Source organism: Vipera ursinii (assembly GCF_947247035.1).
Source record: "Vipera ursinii genome assembly, chromosome: 2".
Classification (NCBI taxonomy): domain Eukaryota; kingdom Metazoa; phylum Chordata; class Lepidosauria; order Squamata; family Viperidae; genus Vipera; species Vipera ursinii.
This window is the reverse complement of record NC_139513.1, coordinates 54,433,053-54,447,545: the sequence shown is the minus strand read 5'-3', so window position 1 is coordinate 54,447,545 and position 14,493 is coordinate 54,433,053. Positions and strand designations below refer to the sequence as shown.

The following is a 14,493-nucleotide window of genomic DNA, read 5'->3' as shown; positions in this document are numbered from 1 at the left end:
TTCACCATTTGATGTTCACTCCCCTAATGTGCAGAGGATCCTCTAGAGATCTTCAGTCCTTTTTTGTTTTATCACTTTGAAAAATTATTGTCATCAGCAATGCTGGCTATTCCACTAGTTATGCTGATTCCACATCTAAAGCTAGTACTTTTTTATTTCCTAAAGCAGGGGTGTCAAACTGCCAGCCCGTGGGCCGGATGCGTCATGGCAAAACTGCGCCCACCCCATTGCTGGCAATGGAAAAAAAGTTGTGATATGTTGCAACACATCACATGATGCTGCGAGTTTGACACCCCTGTCCTAAAGAGATAAATGCTAAATGTATAGTCTGAAGTAATCCACCATTCTCAACAAGGTCTCTTTAGGGTTTAATTTGATAGGAAAAGGCATCTATAATCCTGTATAAAAGGTAAAGGTAAAGGTTCCCCCGCACATGTGTGCTAGTCATTTCCGACTCTAGGGGCCGGTGCTCATCTCCATTTCAAAGCTGAAGAGCCAGCGCTTGTCCGAGGACGTCTCCGTGGTCATGTGGCCGGCATGACAATCAAAAACATTTGCCTTGTAATCAGTAGATTTGTGGCAAAAAATTAGTAACCCAGCCTGTCAGAAAACCACAGGTGATGCTTACTTACTTATAGTTCTGGAAGCTCATTTTAAGAAAGCTGCTTCTCAGAGTAATAAGGAAGCATATTGCACAATGAAGTGACACAAAGATGATGATGATGATGATGATGATGATGATGATAGTAGTAGTAGTAGTAGTAGTTGGAAGGGACCTTTGAGGTCTTCTAGTCCAACCCCCTACTCAGGCAGGAAACCATTTCAGACAAATGATGCAAATGCAAAACAGGATTGCTGAAACTTTCATGGGTGGACAAAATTACTTTCAACTGGAGAAGATCAGTAGTTGTGATACCGGGCTGTAAGTGGGAAGTAAGATGAATAAGGAGATGGGGAGAATTTTGTCTTGCATTAATGTTATCATTAGCCCAACATTAGCAGAATCAGCACACTTAAGAGGCAAACTGCAGTCTGATTGCTCTGATGGGGAAAGACTTGCCTAGTATCAGCAAAAGTATTGGCAAAAGAAGGTTAGCTCTTTATAATAAGCTCTCTTGATGCTCACTATGATTAGCTTGAAGGAAGCAATATTGAGAAGTAAATTAAGGACAAAACTTCATGATTGTAGTCACTTGAGTTCCAGGAATAGCTCCATGCTCAGTGTCAGCTGGCTGTCAGATCTCAGTAACTATATTGCCTCAGTTTTGCTTTGAGGAGTTATTTAAGAAGTCATGTCTTCCTTTCTGAAATTTACTTTAGAAGGAATTCTGACATGAGACCATCAGATAACATTTCTTACTAAAGAAATTGTCATTCTACTTCAAGAACAAATAATAAAAGACTTTCCCGACTGCAGTATTGTAAAATGTAATTTATGTTTTTATTAGGATTAGATTGGAGAAAACTCTTTTAGAAGTTGAAATGGGCAAAACTGGATTAAGACAGGAAGCAACAATATCATTTGCATAACAGTTCCTTTTGAAATTTTCTTCAAAATATAGTGTGCAGTCTTAGCTAAGAAGCCAATGCAAGATTTTAATTTGGAGGGAAGAAAATATGAATATTTTGTGAAGCATAAATAAGCTCTTGCAAGCTCATCAGATCTCTCTCCAGAGAATTCAAACTTTGAGAGACTAGTTCAGTCTTAGCAGACTGCAAAATAAATTCTCAGCTTCAGTAAAAACAGAAAAGTTATTCTCTATTTTAATGTGAAATTTGTTTCTGTAGTTCCAGCCTGAACTTAAGTATTCCAGCTAATTTGAAGTTCCTCCACCTGCCAAGCTGTAGCAATTAAGGGTGAATGGGAGAAAAGGAGAAGGAAGAAGGTGATCAAATTCAGGAAAGGAAGAAGAGAATCACCCCGAGTAATCCACCCTTCTTGCTTTCACTATTTGTATATACTTGATTTTCTTTCATCAGCAAAATGTTTGCTTTTTACCGACTTTTTCTCTTTAGAATTAGTCTTCATTTTAATTTAGTCTTTTATGTTGCTCGTATGGCATTTTCTCTACAGGGCCATCTTGTTTTTAAAGGTTTTAAAAATGATCTTTGGGATTTTTGAACCAGCGTCCAGTATTCTTTTGCAATAATATGGGTAGATGGTGAATAGAAAATTAGGTCAAATATATAAAATTTAAAGTACCTGGCACAATTTAATTGCTATTGTTCACATTATTTTGTCCAAACAGGTTCAAAGAATAGCCAGCAAAAAAAAAAGCAGTTCAGTTGTTCATTCTTTTAATGTGAACTTGCAACTCTGAAATTGCCTACAGAGAATTCTTGTAATTATTTGCTGGCTAAAGGGAATAGTAAAATCGATCTAAATTGAAATCTCTGCAACTCTTGATGTCAAGTTTATAATTCTGGAAAATTCTGATGACAATTTCACATCACCCTTTCTCACATGCCACTCAAATGGCAGAAAGCCAAACAAAACAAAAAGACAAAACCTCCATTGGGGCAGTAGCAAAAAAAGGTGGAAAAAAAACCTGGTGTAAAGTGAACACCGAAAAAAAAATATGCTTTGCTTCTTTAAGGTCCAAAGTGATTTTCATACCAACTTCATTTCCCATGTGTTTAATTGGTTCACTATAGAACTGTGAAAAATGATTTGAAAAAAGGCCCTTTCCTTTAGTTCCGTATTCTTCCAGGTGCTACTCAGGAAAAAGATTAAACTAGGCAATTCAGTCCAGTGTTCCAAGTTAGGTTCCAATGGAGATGATCGAGTAATCACCAGAGAATGCTTGCTGGGGCTTTTACTAGCAGTTTGAAAGCACGTAAAAAATGCAAGTAGAAAAATAGGGACCACTACGGTGGGAAGGTAACAGCGTTCCGTGCGCCTTTGGCGTCTAGTCATGCCGGCCACATGACCACGGAGACGTCCTCGGACAAGCGCTGGCTCTTCGGCTTTGAAACGGAGATGAGCACCGGCCCCTAGAGTCAGAAACGACTAGCACGCACGTGCGGGGGAACCTTTACCTTTACCTTTTTATGTCTCTGCAAGAAATCTTAAAATGGCAATAATATGCTTCAATACATCTTTCCGATATTTGATTTCTGGCTCTCAGTATATTCATTTATTGTACATGCATCATTCTTCTGTAAAAGCCATGCTCTTTTGATGTTGGATATTTTCTTTGTTCATGCTTCTTGACATTTTATTAATATTTGCTTCAGTTTGAAAAATACTTTGCATATCCATGGATAAATAAAACTTATAGGAAAACCAGAAAATATTTCCTGCTAATGCAGATTTCCAACTGTATCTCCATTGGATAATATGCTGAAGCTTCCTAGTTTTCATTAATGTTCTAAAAATATTCATTTCCTCTGTCTGTTAATATAGTTGAAGGATGTTTTTCAGTAAATTCTGAGAGCCCTTCTGCCTATAAAGGATGGAGTAATAGGGTAAAGAAGTTTGTTGGTATATTAAATTCTTTGTTGATCTTAGATTGAGAGCTGAGCTAGAAGCAAGTATCTGATTTTAAAAGGACAATAACTCTGATGGAATCCTGATGGAAATTAGATTTAATCTGTAACCATTGTTAGTTTGTTTTTCTGAGTCTGGCAATGAAAACAATTGTATAAGTTTAGGCTGTGTTTTTATGGCTTTCTTTCCTTACCTTCTGTCTTTGATAGGAGAGCTGCCTCTGGGGTATAATATCTACATTGTTTCTGCATTGCCCTTTTTGGATCTAATGGGCTATTATAGTTGTATTGTAGTAATGCTGCTGGGTAACATTTATTCCTGCATGACATCTATGGACTAAATTGCCACCAATCACCACAGCAACAAGACAATTACAGAAGCCCAATAACTGGAAACAATACTGATATTGTTTGTTGTTATTGACAGGTTAGTATGTCTGTTCTTCTGTTGCCAGATTCAGCACAGGCAGAGGCAGTCAATCAGATGTCAACTAGGATTTGCCAGTGTTGCTGCAAAGATTGTGTGACACAGTAAGAATGAATAAATGTACTTTATCAGGCACTAAACCTGAACTAAAATCTACTTTATCTAAGGAGTGACTGAAAGAACTAGAATCACAGAACTGTAATATCTATAACTCCCTAGCCTAGCCTCAAAGCAAAAAGGTGGGATAGATTTAGATTTAGATTTTATTAGATTTATATACCGCCCTTTTCCCATAGGACTCAGGGCGGTTTACAAGGTATTTAAAACATCAATACAAAAATTAAAAAAACAATTAAAAATGATTAAATTCAGTCCCTGAAGTAGAAATATAAAAACCCCAATTAAAACTCTTAGCCTGGGCCGGGAAGCTCAAAGAGCCAGGTCTTCAGGTCCCGGCGAAATGAGCAAAGGTCGGGGGCAGTCCTAAGCTCCACGGGCAGCTGGTTCCAAAGGGCAGGCGCACCCACAGAGAAGGCCCTCCCCCTGGGTGTTATCCACCGGCAGTCTTTTACCGGCGGCACCCTGAGAAGGCCCTCCCTGTGGGAGCGCACAGGATGAAGGGAACTTGATGCTGGCAGCAGGTGTTCCCTCAAATATCCTGGACCCAAGCCATTTAGGGCTTTATAGGTCATCACCAGCACCTTGAATCTCACCTGGAGGGCAACCGGAAGCCAATGCAGCTCGCGGAGTAGAGGTGTTATATGGGAGTATCGGGAAACCCCCATCACAACTTGCGCGGCTGCATTCTGCACCAGCTGAACCCTCCGAGTGGTCCTCAAGGGCAGCCCCATGTAGAGAGCGTTGCAGTAGTCTAACCAGGAGGTCACGAGCACATGAGTGACTGTGCGTAGGGCATCTCGGTCCAGGTAGGGTTGCAACTGGCGCACCAGGCGAACCTGGGCAAAAGCCCCCCTGGTCACGGCTCCTATGTGATCTTCAAAACTGAGCCGTGAATCCAGGAGGACACCCAAGTTGCGAGCCGTATCAACAGGGGGATAACACCTCACCCCCCATCATTAAAGATGGAATAGACTGGTTAACCCGAGATGCCAGTATGCACAGCCACTCAGTCTTGGCAGGATTGAGATGAAGCCTGTTTCTCCCCATCCAGACCCAGACCGCCTCTAGGCAACGGGACACCACGGTGAGGGCATCACTGGGTTGGTTCGGGGTGGAGAAAAAAAGTTGGGTATCATCAGCATACTGATGATACCCCACCCTGAAACCATGAATGATCTCGCCCAGCGGCTAGTTTATAATGGAAGAACTAATTGCTATTTTTAATTGCAAAATTACTGGAGGATTTTATTTCACCCACAATCTTTCCTGATTTGCACAAATGTGACCATATTTTTCCCCCTGCTATGTTTCCATGACATTGGCTTATCTCTCCTCCAGTCCATGAAAGAGACTTAAGTAGTTCTTATTTTCCCCAGAGTTAAATGCAGTGCTCCCCCTCTTCAGCAAAGCTTCAGCAGTAGCTGCAACAGGTATAAAATTGGTAATGCTTTTCTGTCATTAAAGCAGAGAGAGAGAGAGAGAGGGGTGGGTGATTTGATTGGAGAAGGGACAAAGGGGGCGGGGAAGAATCACCGAAGCATGTCTTATCCATTTCAGGCTGACTTGGGCATGCCTGTCCCTTCTGGTGTCAGGTTTGTCTGCTGCCATTCTTCTAAAGAGCATTTAAAGAATGCTAAAGATTTTAGATAAATCTTTTAGATCAGAGGTCTGCAACCTTTTGGGCACCATGGACCGGTTCTGTGGAGAGAGTTTTTTCCATGGACCAGAGGCTGCGTGGTTTTCTGTGCTGCATGCATCTCGCAGATGGGGCTTTGCTTGTTTGTGCAGACTGCCACAGACCGGTACTAGTTCTTGCCAATAAACCTAAAGTAGTGGTCATTGGAATTGTTCAATAACACTAGACTGTTCTGCCAGCAATTGTCACTCCTTTAATTCTCTGCCTCTTATCAGTTTGGCAGAAGACAAACATTGAAATAGTGGAATCACTTAATGGTCTACAAGTACTGTAGGTTAAGTCTGCAGGTCAAAGAGCAGGACTGAAAGCTAATAGTAAGTGGAATTTATTTTTTTTATTTTTTATTTTATTTTAATTCCATTTATATCCCGCCCTTCTCCGAAGACTCAACAAGAACAACAACAAAATAACAATTTTCCCCAGGCATTTGGGCTAGGAGTTTAGATGAGCTCTGCCGTTGTTGATGTTGATATGCATGTTTGTGTTTGGGAGTGAGATTGTTGTTTATCCTTAGGCCTCATGATTGTATATTGTGGGAGATGTCCCAAACCTGTGCCTATAATCATTTTGTAGCTTCCCTGATACTTTGGACTGCAAGAACAGATTCTTCCAGAGAACGAACTGCCCCCGGAGCTGTGGATGGCCCCTGACTTTCGGTCCTTCCACCGTGACCTAAAGACCTGGTTATTCCAACAAGCGGGTCTGGACTGATCATAGTTTTTAAATTTGGTTTTTTATTGGTTTAAATTGTTCTTATTTCTTATATTGTTTAATCCTCTTTTAATTTTTGTATTTATATCTTTTAACTTTTTATTGTTGTGAGCCACCCTGAGTCCTCAGGGAGAAGGGCGGCATATAAATTTAATAAACCTGAAACCTGAAACTTCTTGCCACTGATTTACTGTGGAGTGGCAATCCTCTTCTCTCAGTATCTTCTGGATTGACTAAGAAGATATGTGCCACAGGCTAGAAAATCAATGATGTTCCAGAAGACTAAGGAGAGCAAATGTTCAAAAAGGGCAAGGAGGGAGACTGGGAAAACTTTAGATCTGTCAGGTTAACATTTATACTGGGCAATGTCCTTGAACAGGTTATCAAGCAGTGTGTTTGTGAGCATTTGGATGCAACAACTGACAGGCTCCAGTGTGGATTTGTCACAAACAAACCATGCCACGCTAAGCTTATCTCCTTCTTTTGTAATAGTATTTAGCTTAGCAGGTCAGGGGAATGCTGTAAAGATAGCATACCTGAACTTCAGAAAAATTATGACAGAGTTTTCGTGGTATTTTCCTTAATAAAATGGTAAAGTATGTCAGTTAGACTTACAGCTGGCTGAAAAAGTACATGTAAAGAGTGCTCGTTAACGGATTTACTTTAGCTTGGAGGCAAATACTGAGTAGAGTTACAGAAAGCTTTTTCCTGCTCCTTGATCTATTCAACATTTTTTTATCAATGATTGGAAGATAGAGTTAAGGGAATATTTAGAAAAGTCTTCAGATAACATAAAGCTATGGGGCTGAATAAAATTTTAGATAACAGAAGATTCAAAAGGATACAGTATAGGGAGGCTTGAGCAGGAGGCTAAAATGATTAAGACAGATTTAAATAAAGAGGAAAAAAATATTCAGTTCTGTATTCAGGTAGGAAAATGTAATGTATTTTTGTAGGATGGGGGAGATCTGGCTTAGCAGTAAGGATCTGAATATACTTGTCAGCCACATGTCCTAGTAGTGTGGTGCAGCTGCTAAAAAGTCAAATGCTTCCTTGGGGCACATTAATAGATGCGTTGAATCCAAATTCTGGGACATAATTGTTTCACAATACTCTGTCCCAGGCAGACTCCATTTGGAGTACTGGGTCCAGATCTGTGCACCAGAGTTATAATACAACAGTAGCAAATTGGAACAAATTCAGATCAGTGCTACCAAGATTGTAAGCAATTTGGGAACCAAGCCCTGTGAGGGACAGTTAAAGGATTAGGGTATGTTTAGCCTACAGGAAAAAGAATGAAGGGAGATATAATAAGCAGTCAACAAATATCTGAACGATTGTTCCAGAAGAATAAATGGACTTATTCCACATCGCCAGGGAGCTGGACCAGAACCAATTGTTAAAATTACAAGGAAGCAACTTCAGATTAGAAATCTTCCTGATTGTGCAAGCCATGTGGAACGGACTACTACAAGAAACAGTGAATTCTCCTGTCTTAGAAGTCTTTAATCACAGGCTGAATTGACAGCTATTGGGGATGTCTACTGGATCCTGTGCTGCTTGGGAAGAGTGGGCTAGATGTTACTCAATATATCCACCAACTCTATGATTCTGTCTCAAATAATGGATTATATTTTCATGCAGGGCTCTCCATGTGTGCAGGCCAGTACAATCTTCCTCTAAAGCAGGTACACAGGCAAAGAAATTAATGTATTTCTGAATAGCCCAAAGGCAGAGTAGGAAATGAATTTGGTCTGTGCTGAAGGGTTACACTACCTCTCAACTTGCCAGTTAGGGCTCTTCTGAATCCAGACATGAGCATATCTCAGCAGGGAGCAGGAATGCTTTTGCCTTGCTGGTATGCTACTTATACCTTGTAATGAAATAACCATTTTGATCATACTGACACATGCTTGGAATGCTTTAACATGTTCTCAGTAAACTGATTTTAGAAAATTTAGACATTTCAGCTGACCCAGAATGTTTGCGGCCAAATCAGTTTAGCAATCAGTAGTAATTATAGAAATCACATGATCTCTGTCAAAATCACTCCAGTGACGACTCGTCTGTTAAAATACATAATTCAGAATCCTGGTTCTATATATATCCTCATACTGTTTGGGATCCACTTATTTGAGAAGCCAACTTTTCCAGGCTGTATAATTGTTTGGAGAGGTCCTTCTCTTGGTCTTATCAGCATTGAAGGAATATTTGAGGAAACATCTGAAAAAAGATCTGGTGACTTTTTGAAACATCCTTTCGCAATTTGGAACTACCAGCCAAGGGGACTCAAACTGTTTCCCTTTCTGCTATCATTCCTGGCAGTCAAAATGTTTTTATTTAGTCTGCCCTGCAATAGTTGACTGTTGAGTCAAGTCTGCTGTATTAATATATGTTACAGTATGTTATTTTAATTAAGTTCTTTTCTGAATTTGATTTTAATCTCATCAGCCTGTTAACCGCCCTGAGTCCTTCGGGAGAAGGGCGGTATACAAATTTAATAAAAGTAAAAAGTAAAGTAAAAAAGTTGTGACTTTGAATTGTAGGCTGTTTTTTTTAAACTCTAACTAAATAAACTGAAAAACAACCGTCAAGGACTTTGGCCCTGTTTTGGTGATTCTGCAGTGCAAACACCTCACGATTCTTGTATGTTCATGTTAATTATTGTGGTCCTCAGAGGCATCCAGCACTAATTCAGATACTAGTCAATTTATTTCTGCACTGTGTACAGTACAGTACAGATTGGAATACTTTATGCTGGTATCACAGATTTAAATAAAATCAAACGCTGATGGAGAAAACAAAAAAGAAAAAAGTCAATATGTTTCTGCTGACTAACCTTTTGGAATGTGCAGCATATAAACAAAGTAAGTAATTTTTCTATTTTGGAATCACCTTCACTATCTTCCTGGGGTTGGAAACTAGTAATTGTAATAATGCAATACTGCAATGTTGTTTACTAATAAGACTTCTAGTAATCATTTAGAACATACATGAATAAGCCAAGAAAAGGAATAGGAAATTGTAATAGCACTGAATTTTCCCCCTGCAATCCACTGATTTTAGATTTTGAAATCCTATGGACATTTATGAGAGCTATGTGTTTATAAGTTTCCAAGCACAACATATAATTTACAGATTGAAGAAATGTTCTTGTGAAGGATGCCCTTCAAAGAAAATATTACAGAAGTGAAAGGATGGATGCAGAAGTGAAAGTTGGCCGCAGAATGGAGAAATCAATAAGGAATAAGAATTCCTTCAATAACATTTCAGTAGTATATTAGGACAGTTTATTTTCCTATTTTAAAATATCCTCCTTTCCAGAGGGGGGGAAAAAACCTTTCAAGTTTGCACACATTTGAGTTATGCCAATCTGCTACATCCCTAAATCACCACTATGCTCTCACCCTCGTGGATGTCCTCAGCAACTAAGTTTTGGTCTACAGTCAATGCTGCAAAGACAATATTGTGATTCTTGCTGTGGGGCTGTGAGGCAGATGGTTTTCCACAGGGAAACTCTTACTTTGTCTGTCTCTCAGCTCCTTAGATCATCCCCTGTAGTGAAGGAAGGCAATAATGTGCCTTACTCCCATTTTTCATCTTGCTCACTGGGTTTTTAAGGCAGAATTCTTGCTCTAATGCACTATGATTCTCCCCCCACCCCGCTTTGCTAAAAAAACAAATGCAGCAACAAGAACAGTAAGAACAGAGTACTAGCTGGAGCACTAATTTTTGTTACATTCCTTTGGATAGCTAGTGGGACACTGGGTAATTTCTCAGGAACAGTGGGGAAGTTTGGTGGGAAGGCAAAAACACTCGCTTGTCAAAGTAGGCAGTTTGGGCACAACATTAACCAGAATCCAGGACTGCACAATAAATGTCTAAATGATGTGAAATTCAGATGATATGTAGGGCAGCAGGAATCACTGCTGCAGAAAATATGTATGTAAAGTTTAAAGTGTTTGTGACCAAATCATCTAACTTAACCTGAAGCTTGTTACATTATTTACCTTCCAGAGATTTTCAGTAAGGGTGTGTCAAAAAATTTGAAATGGCAGCCACATGATCAAAGTCCCTCTCCTTTTTCTCCATGCACTTCATGGACTAAGCTTTGATTGGCTACCATCTTGACCTCTTCTTGACTGTCTTTTTCTTACATCAATTATTATAAATGAACATGTTATCAATAACATGATCCATATCCCAAACATCTAGAACTAAAATGTTGACACTGAATACCTGAAACAGCTTGATTTTTTTAAAAAAAGAAAGCATCAAAAACAAATATGCTGCTGCTTTAGGAAAGGGAAGGACAATAATTGGTTCTATTGTTGCTGTGACTCTGAAAATGCAAAACGGTAGGCTGATTGTTCCATATTGTTTGGTGTTTGATGGGAAAAGCTTTCTGTGGAGGACTATGGACTAACATTTACAGAAATAGCATTACATTGCCCTTAAGTGATTGTTAACGTGTTAAGATATTAAATTTAATAGCTGTAATAGTAAAGTGTATAATGGGCCAGAAAACACAGTAGTTGATTGGTTGAAGAGTGTGGACTCCTGTATGAGGCAATCTACATTATGATTGGTTGCTGGGTGAGAAGGGGAAGTTTCCCTTTTTTCCTGCCTTTTTCTTCTGTGTGCTCTGTATTCTGTGCTATGATTTACCTGACAATTTACCTCATGATGTAGTGATGTGCCTGCCTATCTTGTTTGTTGTAAATATAAATGTAAAATATAATTATTTATATAAAACTACAAGTTTGTGTCAGCATCTCTGACTCTATTTGGACACTGGCTGCACAGTTCCCTGACATAACATTGTCCTATTTTTGAAAACATGAATGCTGTGCTATTTCATGAGATAATTTACATCCAGTTCTACAGTTGTTTATACATATATGCAAAGAAAACTGTTATTTGTAATATAGTGACAAAAAATTGATGTTGTGAAATACACAGTCAGGCAAGGAGGAGGACTCAAGCAAGGAATTAGCCTTGAATTGTTGTGCAGCTGCAAGAGATTCAGAATTGAGTCCCCCCTCCATGGAGTCTTATCTATCTGTTTCCAAGAAAAAGCAAGCAGTCTGGGAAGATTCCTGTATTATATGAAGACTACAATAAAGTAGTTAGCTTGAATAACAATGCATGTGGATCTTGTGGCTTGTGCCTGGCAATTGGTATTCAGATTATAATGTAGAACTGATATTTACCCCTTATTCACTTGTGTGCAGCATCCTGAAACAAATACAAAAATGCAGAGTTTGTATTGCAACAAGAAAAAGCAAGCAGTCTGGGAAGATTCCTGTATTATATGAAGACTACAATAAAGTAGTTAGCTTGAATAACAATGCATGTGGATCTTGTGGCTTGTGCCTGGCAATTGGTATTCAGATTATAATGTAGAACTGATATTTACCCCTTATTCACTTGTGTGCAGCATCCTGAAACAAATACAAAAATGCAGAGTTTGTATTGCAACATTGTGATGCATGTTTTGTCATTTGCTCATGCAAGACCACCCATGAACCAGGACTTCCTCAGACTTTTTACAGTGCTGGAATCAGACAGACAGACAGACAAATTCAAATTGGGATGGGATGCAATGTAAGTTGGGATAGTGATATTTAGGATGATTCTTGAAGCACATTGCAAACATAACAACATTCTCTTTGGATTTCTCCAGACCTGTTCCACGAAATCCTCCACAGACATAGAGTTTCCCTTCCACAGCACCAGCACAGGTAGAGTTGGTTCTTAGGGAAAGAAGAGGGTAAGGCATAGGTGGTCCTTCTCGCCAATAATTCCCATCAGGGTTATAGATCTCCACGACATCTAGACATTGCCGTGCTTGTCCTCTGTCACGATCAAGGCAGCCAATTCCACCTGCAGAGGGAGCGAGAAAGAGAGAGTTCAAAGAGAATAAAAATGGCTCATCAGAATGGGTCTTATTAATAATTAATTAATTAATTAATTAATTATATCTCCAAGGTCACTACTTCAACGTTTTCCAGTTTTGCAAAAAAACCAATCCAACATTCTATAAGGAAGAAATAATCTTGCATACTGTAAAAAAATCCCCCTTAGAAAAACATGCTAAATTTGTACACCAAAGAATCCAAGATGAATAAATAAATAAACTAGAATAACAAAATGATGGAAAATAAAACGGAAGAAATTGAGAAATCTCTTTGAATATCTAATTTCTGGGAAGTGCAGATTCTGAAGGATACATTTATCTGCTACAGCATCATATTCCTCCTCATTGTCATATGTCAGCAAGGAAAATGCTATCTACTTCATTTTCCCAGATACAAAATACGGTGGTTTAATCTTGTAAAATATGATATCTGCAGAACAGAATTGGAGGATATGAGTCTTATGCGCTAGAAAAAAAATAAAAGCACATTTGATACCCTGTTTGCATGTGCGCCCATGCGTACACACACACACACACACACACACACACACAGAAAACTCGTATTTTAATATTGTTAACTAAGCAAAACAACAAAAGAGCTTACTCACTGTCATAAAGAAACTTCCTACATGTCAACTGCAGCTAAAGCAAAAAATATCTTTAGAAAACAGCAGAAATAAAAAAAAAATTGGGATGTACTTAAAACATTCATCCAAACTGCTCACATGATAGTTGAGAACTGCCGCCCAGGAGCACAAGGGGAAAAAACCTTAATAGTTATACAGTAGTAAACTCTCCTAACATCAGTAAATGAACTTGGAAGGGAAAGCTATGTACTTGGTGGGGTCATATATGATTTCCTCAATACTATGGAAGAATTTCATAGGATTATGTACTTTAAAATAACATCCAAGGATGAATGCAAAGACATTGGCATTTTTCTCAGGAAAAGTTGCACATAACTCCCCCCCCGCTTTTTTTTTTTTTACAAGGCCAACATTTCAATGCCTAGAGCTGTAGTTCTCAAGGAGCCTTGGTGGAGCAGTGGGCTAATGCCTCCTTAAGTAACACCAGCTGCCTGCAATTAGTGCAGGTTCGCATCCCACCAGGCTCAAGGTTGACTCAGCCTTCCATCCTTCCGAGGTAGGTAAAATGAGGACCCAGATTGTTGGGGGCAATAAGCTGACTTTGTAATAATGCTGCTGGGGGGGGGGGGGCGAAAGCCCTAATAAGCAGGCATATACATAGAATGAAGGCTATTGCTAAGCACATTGGTTTGTGCTTAAATTGTAAGCCGCCCTGAGTCTTCGGAGAAGGGCGGGATATAAATGGGATTAAAATAAATAAAAATAAAAAAATAAACTTCTATGCCCCCCTCCCTAGCACTAGCAAATGTAATTAATGTTGGCAATGCCTACAAACACAGTAACTGTGACTAAGAGACACAAGCCACTCTTTGTCACACTCCTAAATTCCATCTTGCCACCTCTGGTGTATGGGCACCTCAGGTTGGGAATTTCTGGCCTACTCACATTCATTTTAATGGATGACCTATCTAAAGGCTTCTTCTGTTGGAAAGAGCAGAACTTGGGAAGAAACTTTTTTGAGTTTAAAGATTTATATCCTTGAAAAACAGGTGCATGTATAGGAAAATCCTCAGCAGTAATAGTTTAAATCAGCTTACCAAACACTTTTTTCATATTTGCTGTTGGGGCACAGAATTCATCTCCCATATCAAAAGACACACAGTTTTGGGTTAGGATGGAAAGAAATAATAACATGTCTTTAGTGGAATGTTTGCACAAAAGTGCATTTATGTGAAATGGGAATTATCTGTCTGAGTGTCTGGTCTGGTAACAAAATGCTTGATGAAACATTATTTGGACATAGACTATAATACTTCTCCATCTGTGGAATTCTCATTTTCATGGAAGCCATGTGTAAACTAACTCTGCTACTTGGTGACCGAGAAGTGCACAAGAAATGAAATTTCAGATAAATACTTTGAAAATGTTTGCATAATAAAATAAGGAGAAATTTATGTACTGTAACAACAGCCAGCAGCAAAACCTTTAACTGGTTCTGTTACTTTGGGCCAGTCTCAAGCTCTGATCTTTCAAATAATTCCCC

At 39.0% G+C, this 14,493-nt stretch overlaps 1 protein-coding gene and 1 long non-coding RNA gene across 2 annotated transcripts in view; one reads left to right on the top strand and one right to left on the bottom strand.

Annotated features, from left to right (window-relative positions):
• LOC310635416 overlaps positions 1-13,703 on the top strand; it is a 790,193-nt gene extending 776,490 nt beyond the window's left edge. The window contains exon 2 of the long non-coding RNA XR_014491403.1: positions 13,619-13,703. This is a non-coding gene — a long non-coding RNA (uncharacterized lncRNA). The remainder of the gene's footprint in view (positions 1-13,618) is intronic.
• Positions 1-14,493, bottom strand: part of KBTBD12 (kelch repeat and BTB domain containing 12) — an 83,237-nt gene that overhangs the window by 9,843 nt on the left and 58,901 nt on the right. The window contains exon 5 of the mRNA XM_083354323.1: positions 12,132-12,329. Coding sequence (XP_083210449.1) covers positions 12,132-12,329 — 198 coding nt within the window. The remainder of the gene's footprint in view (positions 1-12,131; positions 12,330-14,493) is intronic.